Source organism: Apaloderma vittatum, unplaced genomic scaffold, assembly GCF_000703405.1.
Source record: "Apaloderma vittatum isolate BGI_N311 unplaced genomic scaffold, ASM70340v1 scaffold4400, whole genome shotgun sequence".
Lineage (NCBI taxonomy): Eukaryota > Metazoa > Chordata > Aves > Trogoniformes > Trogonidae > Apaloderma > Apaloderma vittatum.
Genome location: NW_009692733.1, coordinates 26,874 through 48,150, shown reverse-complemented (window position 1 = coordinate 48,150; position 21,277 = coordinate 26,874). Strand labels below are relative to the sequence as shown.

The following is a 21,277-nucleotide window of genomic DNA, read 5'->3' as shown; positions in this document are numbered from 1 at the left end:
TTTCTCACTGGGAGCATTCCTCCAGTTTCTCCCTCATGATGTTTTTCTTCTCCATGTTTAACAGGGAGGAACTAATTTCTGTCTTTCTTCCTTAAAGAATGAAGACCTAGAAAGTGCCAAATTCAATCACAAAAGCAGTAACTGGTTCAACATCCCTCCTGACAGGTTCTTACAAATTCAGGAAGCCTGGAGGGAAAGGAAATGTGAGGAATCCCAAAAAACCTGCATCAAGAAAAGAGGTTTGGCTTTTCCTCAGCCAGAAATCAGTCTCGAGGGAAGAAAAACAGAGGATCATTTTAGCTTGTTCCAACTTATCACTTAAGCCTTGCCCCATCAGTTGCCCCATACCTACTCATCTTGAGTCCTATGAGTTGTATGTGGTGGCTTTTAGAGTTGGAGAGGACAAAGCGCAGTGGAGGATGAGACGCTGCCTAAGATTGCATAATTAAAGAGAAAAGCAGTTCTTCAGCACTTCTCTGTGACATTGCACAATCTGTCACAACGTTAACCCATCCATCTGCAGCTTGCCCCCACACTACACATCCATTTGCAGAAGCCCGTCAAAATTATCTTTTCTGCCTCTCCCTCACAGTTTTACCCAAATTACTTGTGTAAAGCATCCTGCAAAGGTGGGGGGAATGAGGCAAATTAAAATTCATTAATTGCAACTGAATAGCCCTGAAAAGTCCAAGACTTAGCAGGGGGAGGGAGAGACAATGTGTCATTGAGGTTTCTGTCTTACCGCATGACAAAATCCGCTTGATCTATTTGTTTGCCGCAGCCGCTCTTTTTCAGGATCCCACCGTTTCCCACCACGGAGCATTTCTTCAGTGGCAGCTGGAAGGGAGTAGCCTAGCAACACAAAACAAGGACTGGTTTTACAGAGGAGAACACACACATCTTTGTAGCAGCCGCTCCTGGAAAACCCAGGGAGCTGGCAGGGCTTAAAGTGATCAAAGAAAAGGGAGAATTAGGAGCCAAAAAAAAAAACAAAAAAACAAAGGTACAGAAATTAGCTGGTAAGTAGATGTAGGAAAGGTCTTATCCCCACTCCCCAAATCAGAACGTAACAAATGTGATACAGAAGATAGTAACACTTCTGCAAGACCAAAACTGCCTAAAGTCCTGATCCAGATACTGACCAAGCCAGGCAGTCAGTGTGCGTCTTCTAGCCAAGCTGCAAGGTCACAGGGGAAAAAGACAAACAGGAGAAAGAAAAAGAAGAACAAAAAAAAGACAAACCAAAAATCTTTGAAAGTGACCTTCCTGAGCTGATATACAAAAGACAGCTGTGGGGAAGAAAGGAAGGAAGGAAGGATGGAACAAGGTGAAGACAGAAGGGCACTGGGAATCAGGAGGTGCCCTGGCTCCCTCCACAGTTGTGTCGCTGCAATGGGTCACTCCAAAGCCTTAGGCAAAGATATTTAGAGCTTGACAGAGCTTCTTAAACACTCAGCTGCCCAGACACAGTATAAACTAAAATTAGAAAGGGATCATTTTAACTAAGGAGATCTTGTAGTTGCTTAGAAGCACATTAAAGCACAAGGTCAAATTGTCATGCTATGCACCAAACACAGAAATAATTAATATCTGTAAAGTCTTCTTCATTACAGAGAAACTCAAAACTATGGGTGGGACATCTTCCTGTCAACCCCAAGTCATTCATCTTTAGTGATGTCAGGACAGTCATTTAAACAGCACAAAGTGCATCAAGGCAGCCCAGCATATTTTAAAAAAGAAAGAAAAAAACAAAGTTGGTGAAAAGACATGTGAATTCAAAGCACTGTGATTTAGTTATAGAATGGTATTTGTCTACAACACAGGAGTTAATATTCTCCTCATGCAAAACATTGTGCAGGGATTTTTTATTTATTGAACCTGTCAAAGCCTGACTCTGCAACAGAGACAGGAGCTGCTGCACATGTCTCTGAGAATGCAAATGCCACGGCGACAGGATGCAGCATTGCAAAACAATTCTCTCCTGGAGGACAAGGTAGAACAGTGACAGCATTTGTCCTCACTTACATGTACAGAGCAACATCTAACACTGCATCAAATTCAGCTGGCATTGCGACGCTGTACAGGGTCCAGGAAACAGACCCAGTGTTACATCACAAACTCTGTATTTGTTAGGGCTTATTTCTAATGTCTCATTTCTTTTCTTCCTTACATTTATTTGCTATATCTTCTTTTATCAGCAAACTAGATGCCATTCAGCTAGGATAAAGCCACAACCTGCTTTCTAATGAAACCCAGTAAAACATCTTCCTTATCCTAACTCTGGATTAAGATACGTTAAAGCAGAAAAACTAACTTTAGTTTCCTGAGCCCACGCCACTGTTAGGAATCCAGCAACAGGATGGTGGAGCAATACTAAATATGCAACTGCATTCTTGTCCTACATCTGCCTTTGCAAGAACATTTTTTAATTTGCAGAGTTATTGAATGAAGAGCATATCTTGCAATTCAAACATCTTATCTCTGAGGTGACCATGACCAAATGAGAGCTCATATACTCAGTAAAAGGGGGGTGGGGAGGATGGGAATCACAGGAAATGCAGAGAGATATGTTTTATAACCTTTCTTATTCAAGATACATAAAGCTTCTTCCAAGACAGCTAGTTATACAAAGGCAAGGCTGTGACAAACCACAGATAAAGGCAGCAGCCATTAACTCTTGCTTTTAAGCATTGTGTACACTGTCACATAAATCCTGTGGCTTTAAACTCTGAAAATAAACATTTAGGAGTTACTAAACATTTTGAAATTCTGTGAGTTGCAAACAGTCTTTGATACTGCTTGTGATGTCTTGCTGTCCTTACATCCTTTTATACTCAAGGCTGACAATATTAGTTGCCATTTGCATATACACTTGGGTTTCCGAAAGCATGTGAAACCTTGAAATTCTCACCCTTCAGGGAGTCAAAGGAATGAGATCAGGATTGGCAGGGTGATTTGAACAACACAAATGAAAGTAGAAGTGGCAGATAAAATCACCATGGTGGTTGTCACTCTGCTTAACCTGCAAAGAAATCCATTTGCTCTCTGGGCATAGAAGCAAAACCTGGCTGAACATAATTGTCTGTGAAAAACCACCACGTCCATGAGAGCCTACAAAAGTACTGAAAACTGAGGACATGGCACAGACATCAGACAGAGTCTACAGGCCACCTTTTAGCTTAAAATGTTCAACAGATGCATCTTCCAGAAGACCATACTTATAAAATTTCTACAGATGTTTGGCAGAAGACTTAGTTCCAGTACTGTAATAAGGTGGGGCAAGAGGGTTGTAAAGGCCTAAGGATTAAACGTCTCTGATGCTTGGTGGAATTTCAGCTGCTTAATGAAGAGCAATTGCTTAGGATGACCTGGGAGAAAAGTGCATTTGTTATCTTGCACTTGACTCTTCTTCAGCCATTTAAACCACTGATCTGTATTATCGCTGAGACTCCAGGGGCATTTGGGGAACTCTGCCCTGAGCATCTTTGCATAAACAAACTGCCTGGTCATCCACAAATTATACTTAAACTCAAGTCTTAAACTCAAGTGTCGCCCATAAGCAACTACAAAAGATATGTCTCCTTTTTCCCTCTACAAAAAGGCATTTCTCTTTTCCCTCTTTCAAAGGAACAGGCTCCTGGACTTTGAAATTATTAGGAAATCACCATCCTGTAATCTAGCAGCAGCACACCCAACCTGCTGCAGGTCTAGTGCGATGGCACACCACCCTCCACATCCAACGGATGCTCATGGGACAGACAGCACAGATAAAGGCACTTCAGGGTTCTTCAAAGCTAAAATGCTGAGGACTTCGTTCTGCCGCTTCCCACAAAAATCCAGCTTATTCCCTCCTTTGGGCTGCCCAAAACAGGAGGTGCAAACATCTGAAGCAAAACTGCAACACAATTAACTAAAAGTTAGTTCCAGCCCTAACACACAGTAGAATTACTCAGCTTGTTACCAGCTTTCCACACCACTACTGGGCTTTCAAGATGTTTCTCTACATCCTCTAGCTGCTCCTACTGCTGGCTTGCCAGGGTATGCGATGCGGATTTAAGCTGAAATTTAATCTTTAACTAATCATCACAATCTGGAGTCATTTTAAAGGGTAAAAAACATCTAGGATGGACTCCAATAATGTTTTGTTTCCTCACATCAAGTGATCTTATGCTATCATCATGTTGTGAGTGATCTGCCTTCTGATTTTTTGAAAGTCATTTTAGGGTTAAAGAGTTATAAGAATGCTACAAATTGATGCAGAACTAGACTGCGTTTACTTTTTTGTAAGATAGAATCGGGCATTGTAATTTCACTAGGAGGCAATTTTCAATCAAGAGTGTTATATTTTTAATGCAGTGGTGCTATTTGGAGATAATACTGTATAGTAAAACCAAGTTCGCTTCTAGGATTACCAGCAAAATTTATTTCACAGGACTTAGAAAAACATTCTCATGATTTCCTTCTTTACATCCCACAGTGTAATTATTCGCTAGGCAAATTGTCAGTTCATAGTTAACAGCATATAAATTCTCACATTATGGGGACCCAGCTGTCAATTATGCTAAATGCTCACAAAAAGCTCAGTTGTTTTTCTCCTTAGAATTGTAAGCTGGCCTAACAAATGCTGGCTTTGGACTGCAGAGATGTAACAAAAGCATTTCCATTAATATTAGCTTCCCAAAACTCTGTTATTTTTATTATCATCACATTTGTTATTTTCTTCATTCATAAAATTTTAATGTACAGCCAGAGTCTTGTGGGTGGACTAGAAGCACAGCACAGCATTAGTTCATCTAGTGTAATAGAGCAAATGTAAAATAAATTACCAACTCATCCCCATTTTTAAGCAATCATTACCACAGAATTTTGCAAATACTGTTAACTAAAACTGCCTTGCAGATTGGAAATAAGTGGGATGAACTGCCTTTAAAATTAAGTTTCAAATTTTTTTTTAAAGGATTTTGTAAGGTGGTTTTTAAAAAGCATCTCCAACCAAGACCAAAGATTTAAAGGCCCCGTTGTCTCATCTTCATTGGTTCAAAACAATGAAACTCCAGTGATAATCAATGAAGATGTTCTAGTTCATATTCATATAAAGGAAAGAAGAACCTGCGCATCCCCCTGCAAATTCAATGACAAATAAGCACACAAAGCAAAAGATTAGAGACTCCCAGTTGAATATGGGACTAATTTAACAAAGCATCCATCCAGCAATTCACTGATTAGTTTCATCATTCATCTCAGTAGAAATAAATCATTGTCATCAGTTAAAAGAACATTACACAGTACTAACAAAATATAATTTATTTTAGATAATGCTACTCTAATTCACTCTGATTTCATTGTTAGGTTGTTAATGCATTAATTTTTGCCCACACCCTGCCAAAGACTCTAATCAGCAACCAAGTTCTTTCTGGGAAAACAGGAAAAATTACAGTATTCAGCAACTGATTTAATGCTGAAGATGTCGAAAACACTGAAAACACTGAGAGCATAAATTAGAATAAAATGGGTTTTAAAATAAGAATTTTGAATTTGCAAGAGATGCTGTGATTTTATTGTTCCCTTTGAGAGGGCAGCATCCTGACGAGAAGGATGTCATTCTACCGATTTTCCCACAGGAGCCTGCAAAACCCTGAGAGGTAACAAGAAGCCAAATTCTGCTCTTAATAAAATGATTTCTTGGACCTCTGCATAAGGATGTGGCTGACACTTTAAAGGATGGCTCTCTGTGCATCAGCCACAAGTAAGGTGGCCTTGGTTTTTTACGCAGGGTGGCAAATGCTCCTTCTTCATTGTTTATAAATCATCTTCGGTCTGATGGGCCTTTTGTTCCTCCTACAGAGCTGTCAAGACACAACAGCTTGATGGCAACTGGCTCCAAAAAAAAAACATCAGTGTCAGGGACTGTGTATTCTCTGTGGGGGGATGTGGAGGGTGGCTGTGGTTCCCTGTGTCTCACTCACTCCTCTCGTCTAAACTACTCTAAGTCCTTCCCTAAGCCAGGAGTAATTATTGACAGCAAGGAGTAATTATTGACAGCAAGGTAATGAACATCATAGAGAAAGAAAAAGATTTATCAGCCCACCTCCTACACTATGCAACCACAGGGAGACCACTGATGTCCTTCTTTCTATCCTTGAGATTAATTCTTATTTTCTCAGGAAAAGAATTGTTTTCACAAAAAAAAAAAAAAAAAAGCTTAGGGTTAGGGTTTGGAGTTGTGCATTTTTTAGTGAAAAATGAAAATCCTGAAAAATAAAAGATGGACATCTTTTTCGGGAAGATTTTTTTTAAAATGGGTGCACTGTTATTTAAAAGGTCTTGCATGGAGTAATCCCTAGCTCTCAGATATTTTATGTCATGAACATATTTTCAGCCTAGCGTCCCTGTTGGTAGTAACTGATTGAAATAACTGTACAAAATTTGAAACGCACGTAAAATTTTAACAATAATTTAGAACTCACTTTGGTATAGACAAACAGAAGAAACACAGATTAGAATGAAAGTGCCTGAGAGCTGGAAAGGGGGAAAATCTTTTCTGTATCATAAATCTTGGGCAAATGTTGTGGGCTGGAAGATGAATGCATTTTAAAATATCAAGAAACTGAACTGATACTTTACTGGCAGATTTACTGAATGCCATATAATTTCTAAATTGTTTTGTGTTCATGCAAAGCTGTAGTACAAAAGCACATTAGTTAAACTGTTGAAAGCTATATTTCGCATTTGGAAAATCTGTCAGAATTAAAATGCATGTTCCACTGAAACTTGCTCAATGTGTGTGTCACCTGTAACTTGTGCAAAATTCTCAATACTCCACTAATACATGAAATAACGTGTGAAATGTTAAGCAAGAAGTAAGCCAAAAACCTTGGCTCTGTGGTAATGCTGTCACAAAGCAGAGGGATAGGTATAAGCATACTTAAAGTCATTTTGTGGGACAGATCAGAATGGAGCCCCTGCCAGACTGATCATGTATGCAGCACACTGCTTCTTTGCATATGCTAATTATCAATATCAATAAATAAGGTGAGAATGTTTTTTCAAATTCTGCACTTGGATACTACCAAACCCCAATATTTGACTGCAAAGCAATTATTACAGGAAGAAACTGTGCCAGTGATTGACTATGAAATCCCTCTAGAAGATAAGAAAGAGATCTTAAAAGGAACTTCCAGCTACCTTCTTTAGTTTCTTTATTTTAACAGCTTCTTTGCCAAACAAAATCACCACCAATTAACAAATTTTGAAACTTGAAGCTCACTGCTTAGAGAAGAGAGAAGTGGCCCATGTGGGGCAAGCTGTAGTACCATGCAAGCACATCACAGTCACGACAGCAGCGTCTTTATTAAGGATTGAAGTTGAATTAAGCATTCAAGCTAGTGTAAACTTTGTGTTCTTCACAAATACGTACTTCAGGCAACACTGCTTTTCATGAGGTTAGTATCTCATTAAATAATTATACAGGGACACAGGACTGCAGAAGATCACTTTAGAGACCAAGTGCATCGCTCTGCAGCTGCAGGAAACCCTCTTATATCCAAAAGGATACATGGGACAGGAACTGCAGAGCAACTGCACACAAAAGTGAGAACGCTTTGCAACACACCTGCACATTCACAAAAAACATGTAGTACCAGGAACTAGCTAGCAGTCACTTTCAGTTCAAGCTGTACTTTAAGTAGGAACTTCAAAACAGAGTGCTCTCTAATAGCTTTCCACCCAGCGTGAAGTCACTGCAAGTGAGTGCTTGCTGTGAATTAAAAGAACATTTCAAATTGCTACTGTGGCATTTAATTCCATGGAATCAGCCTTCATACAGCCAGGATAGCAGAGTGTGCGGATCATGGGGGGACAAGAAAAATATATAAAAAGAAGTCACATTCGGAGATTGTAACCATTTATCTTAGAAAAGACTACTCATGGTATATCATAAACAGTATTTTAAACAATGAATGCTCTGGGAATAAGAAAGGACATCTCCTATGTCTGTCAAAGAGATAATAATGGGTGGGAAAATCCAAAGTACTGGAAGATTTATGGATCCAAACTTCACAGCCTGAAATGCACTAAGACCCCAAAACTGAATTTAAAATTACAAAAAGGAAATATTTTCATTATGAATTAAAAATTAATTAAGAAAAGTTTACTTTATTCAGAGTTATATGATTCTGTGACTAAATTAAAAAATGAATTCAGCCTACTGTGGCTGGAGAGGGTGTCTCTTATTCTGGAAGATGCTACAGCTTTCAACATTTCTCCAACAGGGAGGCCTCAAGGACTTGAGCTTCCTTCCAAATAGCTGCATTTAGATGTTCTATGGAGCAACCTAGTACCATGCAAACTGCACAAAATAGAAAACCAATGTACATTTCCTCACGAAACAGGCTGACCAGAATTTGTAAGTAACTGCCGCTGTTGTCTTCACTAACTACCTTCTCACACACTTGAATAACTCCATTTTTTTCTTTTTAAATTCTGTGTGTTAAGAAGGGTATCAGTACTTCAGGGTGGCCTGCAGGAAAGCAGAGGAGGGACTCTTTACTGGTGAGTGTAGTGATAGGACAAGGGGTAATAGTTTCAAACTAAAAGACAGTAGATTTGTATTAGATATAAGGAAGAAATTATTTTCTGTGAGAGTGGTGAAGCACTGGAACAGGTTGCCCAGAGAAGCTGTGGATGCTCCCTCCCTGGAAGTGTTCAAGGCCAGTCTGAATGGGGCTTTGAGTAACCTGGTCTAGTGGGAGGTGTGCCTGCTCATGGCAGGGGGATTGGAACTGGATGATTTTTAAGGTCCCTTCCAACACAAACCATTTTGTAATTCACAGGTGGAACCACTGAACTCTGCCAACAGTCACAGAAACACTGAGCAAATCCTTCCTCTTACCTGACCACCTGACACCACCAGATCCCATGACGAGCAAAACACCCCCATGGTATGGGATTCTCAGCCCCTCTCTGCTTCACCAGCACCTCCAGAGCTGGGTACACAACACCCTCTCAACTTAGATTTCAGTTGATTCATTCTTAAAACACTCCCACCCTACAGCCCTTACCCACCAGGGAGCCTTTCACCTCCTGGTTCTCTGCACTTGATGGCAGAGAGACACACCAGATCTTCCAGTAGTTCTCTAATAGTGCACTACACTGAATGCTTAGCAGCAACTCCTTATCTTCTAGGCTTAGAGATCTGACTTTCAAATGCTGCTTTTGAACTGTTTGCCCACTTTTGCCCTGTTCCTTTCTTAATCTGCTCCAGGGCTGAGCAGAAGAGTAAAAGTGAAGTATATCAAACTGTGTACGCCACTGTTGCATTTATACAAAGCTCTAAGCTTAAGTCAGAAATTTTTTTTACTTTTGTCTAGATGTTACTTGGAAACAAGAGTAAGCACAAATCATCTCTTCAGGATGAAAAACTACATTTTTATGTCATTCAGGTCTATTAAACAACAAGAGTAGTTACTTTATGATGAGACTAATGAGTTATTTCTGCAGGCCTGGGAAAACGCAGTATAAACTTTTTAATTTATCATCTCCTGTGTTGCAGCGTACAATTTCCTAGCTGAGGAAGTTACTATTATTTTCCAGGTAGAGAAGTGTAGACAGGAAACAAGTAATATGATGGCCCATTGACAAAGTCATCCAACTCTGATTGTACTTTCCCCGTCAGCAGTTTCAGGATGGAAGAACAGTAACAAGCTAAAACCAAAACAGAACAGGGAAAATTGCAGGGTGTCTGCTAAATTATGCCTGGTGTAGCAATAACTAGACAATGTATTCTCATGTTGAATTATTCTCTTGTGAGAGCGTGGGCCAACCCACAGTCAGCAAAAATAGGAAAATATTTGGAAATTTTGCAAGACTGACTATTGTTCAGTAAGAGGTACTACTCATTTATTTTCCCAGCTTTAAAAGGGTTTCTCAACACAGGTTCACATACGTGCGAGGTTACTGTCGAGACCAAGCCACAATCAAACACACAGTTCCTAAGCATTTTAAGATCAATCCTAACCCTGTAGAACTGATGCAGGATGAATGTTTCTACAGTCGCGTGAGCAGAATACAAATAATTGGGAAACACAGCGGCAGCCTGCACTGAACACAGGTGGGGGTAGGCAAGACAGCCTGCAGGAGGATGCTGACGAAGGTGTCAGGAGACCCATCTGCATGTATGTGGTTGATTTACTAAAAAGCTCATCCAGCGATACAGACACAAAGTTCTCTAAAATCTTATCAGCAGCAGACAGCATATGCAATAAATAAGGTTGGTCTCAGCTCATGAAAAACATAAAGGGCTTCCAATTCTACTTGTATAAAAGACAATAATACTCAAAACAAAGGAATGGCTCTGAATTCCAGAGGGGCCTCTGATCCCACTGATATGAATAAGGAGCTGCAGCAAAGGAAATCAGTCAACTCATACAGGCACCAAAATAGGGATTTAGTTATCATGTGATAAGACACTGCAGTTTAACACCTTGGCTTGTATTTTTTAAGCTGTCTTAAACGCAATCCGCTTCCATTTAGCTAGTATATTAAACACCAAGCTTCTACACCAAAAAGATCCGCTAATCAAAAATGCGTTTTCCCTTTGCTTTACCTCTAAACCATTCAGAGGAACCAGTGACATCTATTGAGAATCACTAGTTAAAAAGACATCAAAGCCAACTAGGAAGGATTGATCTCTCCAAGAAATTTGCAGTTAAGAGTTTGCGCAGAGTTTAAACACTGAGATTGGTTTCTGGCAGAATGGAAGCACTGTTGACTTTTTTAATACTTGCAGACATATTTTTTTTCTTCTCTATTAATGAGAAAAATTAAGACTCTTAAAAAAGCTTAACTTACAGATGAGGAGGAGTTAGCTAAATATTTTAATACAACTGTTAGACTTTGAAAATTCCATGTTTTAAAATTATAAATTCTTGTGGTAAGAAAGAAACAATTTCTTCTGATCCCAATTAAGTGAACGTAGAAAAACACCGAAGGGAACCACAGAGAAAGGTTAGCCAGCCTAAGCCTTTTAAGGGCTCTGCTGTTTCTGGATGTTTAAAATAGTTTGTGGGTAGTGCTTGGATGAAAAAGCCTTATGATACTGGCCTGTCCAGAAACATTTAAAAAAAGCAATATATTGTATCATCTTATACATGCAGTGGGTTCACTTACATGCACTACTGACTTGGATGAAACAATGAACCGGAGAAGTCAGCAATCATTTTTTTTCCCCCTACCACAGCACACAGCCAAGCCAAATACATAAAAAACACAAAGAAATAAGAAATAGTTTAAGGACTCAATAAATGTACTCAGCTCCAAAGAGCCATTATATCTGGGTCAGGTCAGGATCAATTTACATTTTACATCTTTAGCCTATCCTTCATCCACAAACCTAGAATGGCATATGAGTTGGCTCATGTACCTAACGACATAAGAAAAGGTGACCTATAAGAATTGAAAAGCAAATAACAGTATGCAAAGGAAATAACACAAAGATTTTTAAGGACTGTATGTAAAGCAAGGGTATAGGTCTTCATCTAAAGAACTATCTTCAGGGCAGTCTTTCTGCAGAAATGCACAGCCAAGGTTAAAAGATCTTGCTGAAAAGTAGAGGAAGTGGTTAGCAGCGTAATAGGATTCCCATATAATGAGTGACTACCAAATTGTTTAATCAGGAATGTTTACCAAACAAGGAAGCAATTAGAGGAAACTGCAGTGCCATTCAACGTCATGTCTAAAGGTTATGAAAACAGAAGTGTAGAAATCCAGGGAGACAGATGGGAAAAGCTGTTATAGTTACAGAATTGATGAAGTTTCCATAAGCTACTTATTTTGTCTGGTAATGAAAACAAAACTCCTTAAAATGTATTTTCACATAGAGGCATGGAAGCAATTCATTAACTTGTCTGAATAACTTCTCATAAACCGTTTGGAATAAGCAATCATCATTTTTATATCACTTATGAAACACTTACTAACACAAGATTAAAATGGGGGAAAGCGTTGTTCTTTACATAAGGAGGTACATTCCCCAAATATCAAGCCAAAAGTGTCATTCACTGCAAGCCTACACAAAAGTAGGACTTCAAAAAAAAAAAGCAGGACTTCAAAACCGAGAGGCTAGGCTTCAGAGACCAAATCCAACCTAAGACTGAAGTCTCAGCAGTGCAGTGCAGACATCAGAATCCAAAAACTAGAAGTCCAGTTAAATTCTGCAGACTGAGGCAACTGCAAGCCTACTGAAAGGCAGACCAGAAAGGAATTAATTTCACGTGAAGGTGCACCTCCTTTTTCCCCGTCTTGGTGCTCCCCTCGCTTTTAGCATGGTGTACAAGTAACTTAGTCCAACTTCCTGCTCCAGGCAGGGTCGGCCTTGAAAAACTGGCCGACATGTGCCGTGTCTTACGTGTTTCGGTGTCGGTGCATCATTCGGGCAGGCTCTGAGGGGGATTTTGGGGGGCCGTCTCGGTGTGGACAGCACCTTGGGGACCCGGCCCCGCCGCCGCCGCTCCCGGCGGGTCAGCAACCTCGACTGGACAACTCCGCCTCACTTCCAACCCCGTCGCCCGCTCCCGCGGTGATTTCCGTTCCGCCAGCGGGAAGCGCCGGACTTGTGTTCGCGGTTTTAATTTGGAAGCATTACAGGAATAATGGACGTCTTAAGAGGTGTGATTACAGTCATCGAGTGAAGAAGACATTGAAGAAAAAAAAAAAGTCCTCTGTTAAAGGCTGCAGTTTGGAGAAGACAATGTCCAAAGTTTTAATAAACTGCATCTCTCTTCTGCCAGCTGAGCAAAACACCACGGAAATCACAGTGGCCATCATAATCATAGAATCACAGAATTATCAAGGTTGGAAAAGACCTCTAACATCATCTAGTCCAACAGTCAACCCAACACCAACATGACTACTAAACCATATCCTGAAGTGCCACTTCTACATGTTTTTTGAACCCCTCTAGGAATGGCGACTCCACCACTTTCCTGGACAGCCTGTTCCAATGCTTCATCATTCTTTCAGAAAAGAAGTATCTCCTAATGTCCAATCTAAACTTCCCCTAGTGCAACCTGAGCCCATTTCCTCTCGTCCTATTGCTTGTTACTTTGGAGAAGAGACCCACAATCACCTAACTACAACCTCCTTTCAGGTAGCTGCAGAGAGCAATAAAGTCTCCCCTCAGCCTCCTCTTCTCCAGACTAAACAATCCAAGTTCCCCCAGCTGCTCTCATAAGATGCATTCTCTAGACCTCTCACCAGCTTCGTTGCCCTTCTCTGGACGTGCTCCAGCACCTCGACGTCTTTTCTCTTTTTTTTTTCCCCTTGATATTGTCAAACCAAATAAATAATTCTTTATCTTTCTATTAAAATAAAACTAACTTTATTCTCACTAAACGCTATTCCCAAATCAAAAGCAAATCCAGGACAAATTCATGAATGTCAAGATGACTCACTTAGGAGGAAGCCATTAACATAACAACAATGCACTGGATTGATTACTCCCCAGAGTGCTAAGTACTACAGACTAGCAAGCTCCTGGAGGTCTGGAGGGCTTTCCTTCCACTTAGTTTTTTGGGCCTGCTTCAGCCCCTTTCAAAGGCTAGGCTGGGGAGAGAAGTTTCCTAACTATAAATATTTGAGCCTTGTGAGCTGGAAGAGGACAGTGGTAAAATAGAGAAGGGCTTAGAGCTTATCAGTGGAGAACACCTAGGTCCCCAGTAGGGACAACAGGTCATTAATTAACCCCATGCTGAACCCATTTTCAGCACTTGATAGCTGAGATATTGTAACACTAACATTCAAACATGACAGATTACTGTAGCTTCCATACAGCAGTTTTAAACACATATCTTTGCCAGATTTGTTTCTCTGGCTCAGAAAACCACTCCACTCTGGCACTTACACTCATTGTACTGCTTCAGTTTTCATCCTTTTACAAAGACAGAAGTCATACAAGAACTGCCGTGATCTTCCACCCTTTCAGAACTGTCTTGTCTGATTTTGATACTCCCCAAACTTAATGTTCTAACTTTTCCTTTAGCTTTCTTTATTCACATGAGGAATCTCATGGAAAAAGACAGCACAAGCTGGGTGCTGGCTTTTGATAAAGCATGTAACTGTGTCCTCTAGTTTCATCTTCCCACAGTATCTCCAAGTTTATTTTTAGAGCTCTCTCAGACAGTCAATTAAAGAGAGATATTCAAGTGGTGTTGCTCTCCACTCATGTCTGGATAGCCTTTAAAGGGCAGACTTAGAAAAAAAGTGATTGTAAAATGACATTGCACATTATATTCTTTCTCAACTGTATCCAGCTAAAAAATGTCACACTTAAAGTAAAAAGATGCTTTTTCTCCTAGGGATATAACCTCTCAAAATATGACCTGTGATTAGAAAGTCAGATTAGGCTCTTCTCTGATTTTACATTTTATCATTACTAGCAAATATTTCGCACAAGTAAACCACTCAGATGTTCCACTTTTGTGCTGGTCTCCTGACCATGCCATTCGTAATATCCGGAAACAGAAGACTATTAAACCATTCCACTGTAACGACCAAGTTAACAATAATACTGTGCTTTTTTCCCAGTAACTACGAGCGTAATGATATCAGAATATGCACAGAATAGGTAGATTAAATAGACTCTTTTTAACAGCAATCATCTTCTACTCCTAATTACATTTTCATGCCCCTCAACATAGATCTGTTCTCTTCCCACTAGGAATAAATTTGACTCTACCTTGGATTCCCACACGCTACATGTTCACATCTTATTTACTCAGCTTCTTTTGCTCTACATTGAATTGACATAGTCTACATGTTTACATTTTTTTTACTCAGCTTCTCTTTTGCTTTAGCAAGGCATGGCACATTTGGGTATTTACCTTCATTGCTTCTACTACCAGCACAGATAAGTTGGCCCTATTATATGTAAAACCCTCAGAATAAAGCTCATCTGTCTGGGACATCTCCAAGGTACACAGCTGAAAGCTATACCTCGTTTAACTGCACCAGGAGTCCTTTGCATGCCCCCACCTGCATAAGGAAGCTATTTGCCTAAACATAACAGGCCAATGCAGAAGAGCACCTGGGTAGAGAGGCCATGGCATATGTGGTGGCACTATCATCCTGCGACCACATATGGAACAATAGTTGTAATGGTCATAATCCAGCCTGTAAACCAGAACTTGGAAGCCACACTTCTGACCCGTCTCATGCTGTCACACTGAGAAGAGTAGCTTCTGAGACGCAGCTTTACCAAAGTGCCCTTGTTTTGAGGGCAGGAGGCGAAAAGCAAGAAAAAGAGGAGGTGAAGAGAAGGGCTTTTGCACTGTGTCCTGCCAAAAACATTGCTGATACCACCCAGCTTCACCTCTGTTATCAACTATGCCTGTCCCCCAGATTAGTACCACTTGTTTAGTGTGAAATAAAATCAGTTGGGCTGTCATCTGTGCTCAAGGCTAGCATAGCTGGGATACCCATAAAAAGTCTACTAAGTCAGAGGCCTCTTGTGGAGAGTATGGTAGAAACCTAGGAAAGGTAAGTGTCTTCTTGAACTGGAGTAAAAGACTTGATGAGAGAAAGGCAACTTGGAAATAAAGAGAAGGACCAGCACAAGATCGGTGCCCTTTGGACATCTAGCAGAGTAAGAGTACTTCATAAAACAGCCCAAAAAGAGTCTGATAATAAGGACTAACCTTATCATATAGAAGTTCAGACATGTAATATCTTATTTTCTTTCCCTTCAAAATCACATTGCTTCACTGCAGAGTTAAATTCCAAAGTGAAACCTTACCAAAACTACTGAGTTTCACTGAAGTTTTGTACAAAAAACTTGAAAACCTGTGAAATTTATCTTTCATGAAAAAACAATCAAGTTTATGGATATTAATGAATTAATGGCCTGTATTTTTTGTACACAACAAAATCTAGTTGCAAATCTTCCACTGAAGCACTGAAAATTTTCATCAAGGTTTCGGTAAGCCTGAAGGGCATACTTGTAGAAAAAAACTGACTGGCAGATACTGCACTCCAAATATTGCAGTGAAGTGAAGAGGAGGCTGTTTTAGAGCACCATGCTAAAGATAAATTAGCAATGATTCTACATTAGAATTCAAAATGGGCAAGTCTTTCACATCAAATTTGGCAAAGCAGTGGGTCACAGGCTACAGTATTTTGTTTAAATCACTTCTCCCACTCCTGCTTAAAATTCAGACATCCAAATTCACTACATCAAAAAAATGCTACAGCTTCATTGAACTTGCAGTAATTGATACACAATGAGACTACACACAGCTACAAGCTTGCTGCATACCCAGAGATCTCATCCCACAACAGAATAAGAACAAAGTCCATATGCTTCATGGTAAGAGTCTGAAGGCACTCTACTAGGTCACCCAGGGGTCGAGATGAAACACCTCCTCAGACGTCTCAAGCCTCAGGTATTACGAACGAGACTCACCTCCAGTGTCACATTCTCCCACTATGGTGCCATCACTACAGAAGTTGGTCATTCTCTCCTGCTTTAGGACTTTTTATCGCAAGTGCACTTGCCTGATAAGCACGTGGGTTGTTAACAAGAGAGAGCAGCTGCAGTGGCTCCCATCACCGTCTCATGCACAGAGAAGCCCCATAAAATGCCATTCTGCCCAGGGCTGCAGCCTCGCCTGCCAGAAACCTCTCACGAATATCGCAGAGTCACGTCCACGATCTCACAGTACAGTTAACTTCCCCACAAGCACCTCTCTGCCTCTTGCCACTGAGTGGCCCAGGGAATAGCTCCACAGAGTTTCATATAGTGAGTCAAGAGAAGAGATACTCTTTCCAAGAGCACCACGTAGCAAGATGCAAGATTTTAGACAGCCAGCACCCATCATTTCTCCCTTTCTCTCTGCCAAAATGCACAAGAAAGTACTCCAGAATGAGGACATGTAGGCAGACAGGCAGAAAGACAAGTTTTAGCAGAAGCCTGTAGATCTGGTCGATATGATGGACATGCCTCTAATGCAAAAGCTCACACCTTAGTCCGATAAAAAAAATCTAATCCCTATTCAGAAGGGCATAAGACATATGGAGAAATATGAAGCCGTAACATGGAGAGTTTTCAGCAAAGATTTTGCTGGTAGATACAACAGTGTCAGTTATACATATAGATCACACACATGCCTATAAAGCCAGAGTATAATGACAAAAAGGCCATTACAGACTGTAATGGCTAGGAAAAGGCATTAAATAGGGAAAATTATGAAAATTAACCAAAACCAACCACCTTCATAAATGAGTGAAAAAAATATTGCAATGATTTTTCAATAAACATAACAGAAGAGCAGGTTCTCATTGTTGATGCAGCAAATGAGATAATATCCTACACAGCTGATTGGTCCCCCAAGAGATCCTGCCTTTCATTGTCTCTAAACACTGCTGTAATTTATATCCATTTGCACAGCCAGAGCAGTGCTTTAAAGAACCTAAAGCACAGAAGTAAAGCTCAGTCATTCAGTTAACATCCCAAGGAGACATGGGGATAGAAATTAAAATATTTTCTCCATAAAAACCTATGTTTTCTACAGTGAATTTCAAATTTAGGATAATGGCTAACATTTCTCAGTATTTGCACTGCACTCATGATGTGTGTTACATTTAATTTCTGTTTTGATTGTTCATTGCATTTCAACGACTCAGTAAGGTGATATATTTTATGTCTCGTCTGTATTGTAGAACTAGGCAGCAAATTTTCTGAATATCAATGTTTTAAGCTATAATGATGTGTTTTAGTATTGCACAGTTTGATGGGCAAAGTCAGCAGTTCTATTCCCACATTTATACTTCTGTGGATGGTGGAAATAAAGATACATTTTGGATGTAACAATCAGTTACTGGAACTGATTACCTGAGTATGGTAGAAATGCTCTGTCATACAGTCGTTTGTATCCAGCAGCAGTAATTGTGCTGTAGAACTGTAGCCACAGCTTTGTAGCACGACCATGCTGCAGTTGAAGCACTGTTACCGTACTCGACTGCAAAATGACCAGAGGCAACCCTATAGCTTGACTTACTCAGGAGGCCAGGTCGTGTCATAAGGGTTCCTACTGCCTTTAAGCCTTCTGCACTGGAGATAATGACACAGAGCACTTTGCACCTGCAAGTGTCAAAATATCTGAAGATGTTAAGTAAGCATGGCAGACGGAATAATAATCATCATCATATGTACGCTTGGGATCTGATCCGGAAGCAGCCTTCTAGCTGTTGTGATGGTGTTGGGTCATAGGCTGGACTTGATGATCTCAGAGGTCTTTTCCAGCCTCAACAATTCTGTGTGATTCTGTGTGTGATTCCCATGGCACTCCAAGCACAGGCCGTGGGGATTCCAAACTCCAGAGAACATACAGGCTGCAATACAGCCTCCATCGTAACCGATTTTTCTGTTCCTTCCCTCAAACTAAAGTTCCTCTTCCCCATTCAAATTGAAACTATCACAAATGATTCCCGATAAGTCCCAGAGCAGTGGGAAGAATACCAATGCACGGCATAAATTGCTCTTAATGCACCGCCAAAGAAAAACCTCGTTTTTACTCAGCTCGTCATTTTTGCAGAGATGGCTTTTTTTTTCTCCCTCAACTAAGTAGCTAGACATCCGTTGAAGGCAAAACATAAGATACGGCAATCAAAAGACAATTTTTAAAGAACAAAACTGTTTTTTTTAAATTTATTCCTTCTGACAGAAATTTCGAGTGCGCTGCCAGTAAGTGGTAGTTAGGCATACGTTAGTGAAATGAAAAAGGCCCTGAAAGCATAGTTTCAATGAAAATGCTTTTTGAAAGAGAACTCCCATAAATTCTGGCGGAAAGGCTACTCATCAAAGCCACACATACCTGTCACATTTTTGCAAGTTATACTGTATTTAGCTTCCTTGAAAGTAAAACAATAAAGGGGTTGTTGGCCTATTTGCCAGAAGAAGGAAAAAACTTCATAAATTTACACGTAAAAGGGCTGTTAAGTGACTGATTTGGATTGCTGTTAAATTAGGAATGCTGCACATCTTAGATTTTCTCTATCTACTCAAGCTTTAAGGACTTTTCAAAGATGAGCTATATCTGGTCTGCTAATGAGGTATTTAATGAAATAATCTTATACAGTTTCCAAAAATCTTATCTGTAGAGCATTAAAATAGTACCAAATTCACTTTAAAATGCCACAGAGAAATGTCATCACAGCATGCTAATTGAGAACAAAATCAAAGTAGGTTTGTGATCTAGAAAGATCAAAAAAAAACCCAAAACAAAGGAGAGAGCAAAAAGAAAATTATTGATTATATGCCTATGCTCTTAAATAATGGGTTGGTGAGAGCGCTAACAAGAGGACATACTGCATGTTCAGATATGCAAGAAAAGCATCATTACAAAAATATTGCAGTGCCATAATGGAGAACTTCCTACTGTGGGAAAATTCAGAAAATAATTAAAACCAATGAGATTCTAATCATGGAGGAATAAAGAGAACCATAATTCAGCTGAAGTTAAGTAAAACCCAAATAATCAAAACTTCAGACTGCATGTGTAGTCCTTCTGCAGAGTCATGATTTTATCTTGTTGCCTATGACTAGTAAGCACCCTGCCTGTTTTGACTTTATGTTTCCTGATGAAATTTAGCAATTGGCCAGTTAAATTTCAGAATTTAGTGCATCAAGCACAGGATATGAGTTTGAAGTTCACCACTCTCAAAGGAGAAAAAAAAAAGGACTCTTTCAGGCCAGTGAACCTTCTGAAGTCCTCTTTCACAACTAAGTCATACTGGATGAGACTGGAAGCTCACTGGCTTATATCAGGCATATACAGAATGTACCAAAAACTCATACGAGAGTTAAAAACCTCTAAGAATTGTGCACTGTTTCCTTTGGACATGGCAAACCAAACCTACAATCTATATCATATATGTTCATTAAAGTGGAGTTCTGCTCTAGGTTCTTCTGCTTATCACCTTAGGTAACTGCTTATTTCCTCATCCATAAAATAGAGAACAACAGTAAAATCTGTACTGTGGGGCCTGCAGAGAAAGAGCGCCCTATGAGAGCTAAGCTTATCTTACTTTAATAAAAAGATATTACCTCTCCTTACAGAGTTCATTTTATCTGTGTTCTTATACCTTCAAAGGCTATCAGAATAACAGAACATTATTACACAGTATTACTATTGGGAAAAAAAGACAACTAGATAGCAAAGAAATAGGCAGCAGCAAAGCAACTGCAACTCCTGTCTAACACCAATCATGAGCAAATCATCTTACAGTTGAAAAATCGACTATGAAAACCTGTAATTCATTTCTAAAATGCTTTAAATTACACTCCAGGTGTGCAAATTACCGTGGTATCATACTTCTGGAGTAGCACTTACATGGAAGGGGGTTGTCTCATCTTTATGTAGGTTTCAAATCCCAACAGCAGGATAAAGTGAAGAAGCCAGAAGAGTTACACTGCTGTGAAACAGGCGCAAAACGAGATTCATGCTTCTCGTTTTTATCACTGCAGTGACTCTCTGTCTTGAAGGTCTACGAGAAGCTCCATGAACTTCACACACCATGACAGCAGCCCAGAAAGCATCAATGGGGGAAGTCAACTGACCCTTAATTGTGATTAAAATGCCAACTAGGAGACACTAATAAAGACTGAAGAATAGCAGCAGCAGGTGGGGAGGGCTGGAGACTACCCACGAGAGATCTCAGAGCCAGACAACATCATGGAGAGGAAAGCACGATGAAGAAGCAGCAGGCGGGAGAGCTGTCAGCAATGGCTCCGTACAGGGTGCTTGGGCTGCAACCCAGGAGAAAGTCACACTCAGTTACTCGGACATTAAGAAGACATGAACTAGGCTTCCCCTGAACAGTCAAACCTAAGGCGCAGCTTCTCATGTCTGAGGGTAACCTTCTTTGTGTCACATAGCAGGAAAGACAACAAAGGTCTTCGCTGTTGGAGAAGGGGACACTGATCCAAAGGGAGACGCTGTGGGCAACAGATGTCTTTGACAAGAGTCAACACAGAAGTACACTGGAATATGTGAGCTTTGAAAAATATTTAGTCTCACTCTCTTACCTGTAATATAACTAACCACAAACATATCTTTACTATAGTGTACACACTACTTCACCTTACTTCTGGATTATCAAAATTGCTGCTATCAGACAAAAGGTCTATTTAATGTGGTTTTACATATTCTCCCCCTCTCAGTCAGAGGCCAGCTCAAATTTCAGCCTAGGCATGGAAAGATCCTGTCTCAACCAAGAAGCTAGAGTT

At 40.1% G+C, this 21,277-nt stretch overlaps 1 protein-coding gene across 1 annotated transcript in view; it reads right to left on the bottom strand.

Annotated features, from left to right (window-relative positions):
* LOC104270896 (alpha-N-acetylneuraminide alpha-2,8-sialyltransferase-like) overlaps window positions 1-21,277 on the bottom strand; it is a gene marked incomplete at its 5' end in the record, with an annotated part of 43,591 nt that overhangs the window by 5,531 nt on the left and 16,783 nt on the right. Inside the window, one exon of the mRNA XM_009865440.1 lies at window positions 743-852. Coding sequence (XP_009863742.1) covers window positions 743-852 — 110 coding nt within the window. The remainder of the gene's footprint in view (window positions 1-742; window positions 853-21,277) is intronic.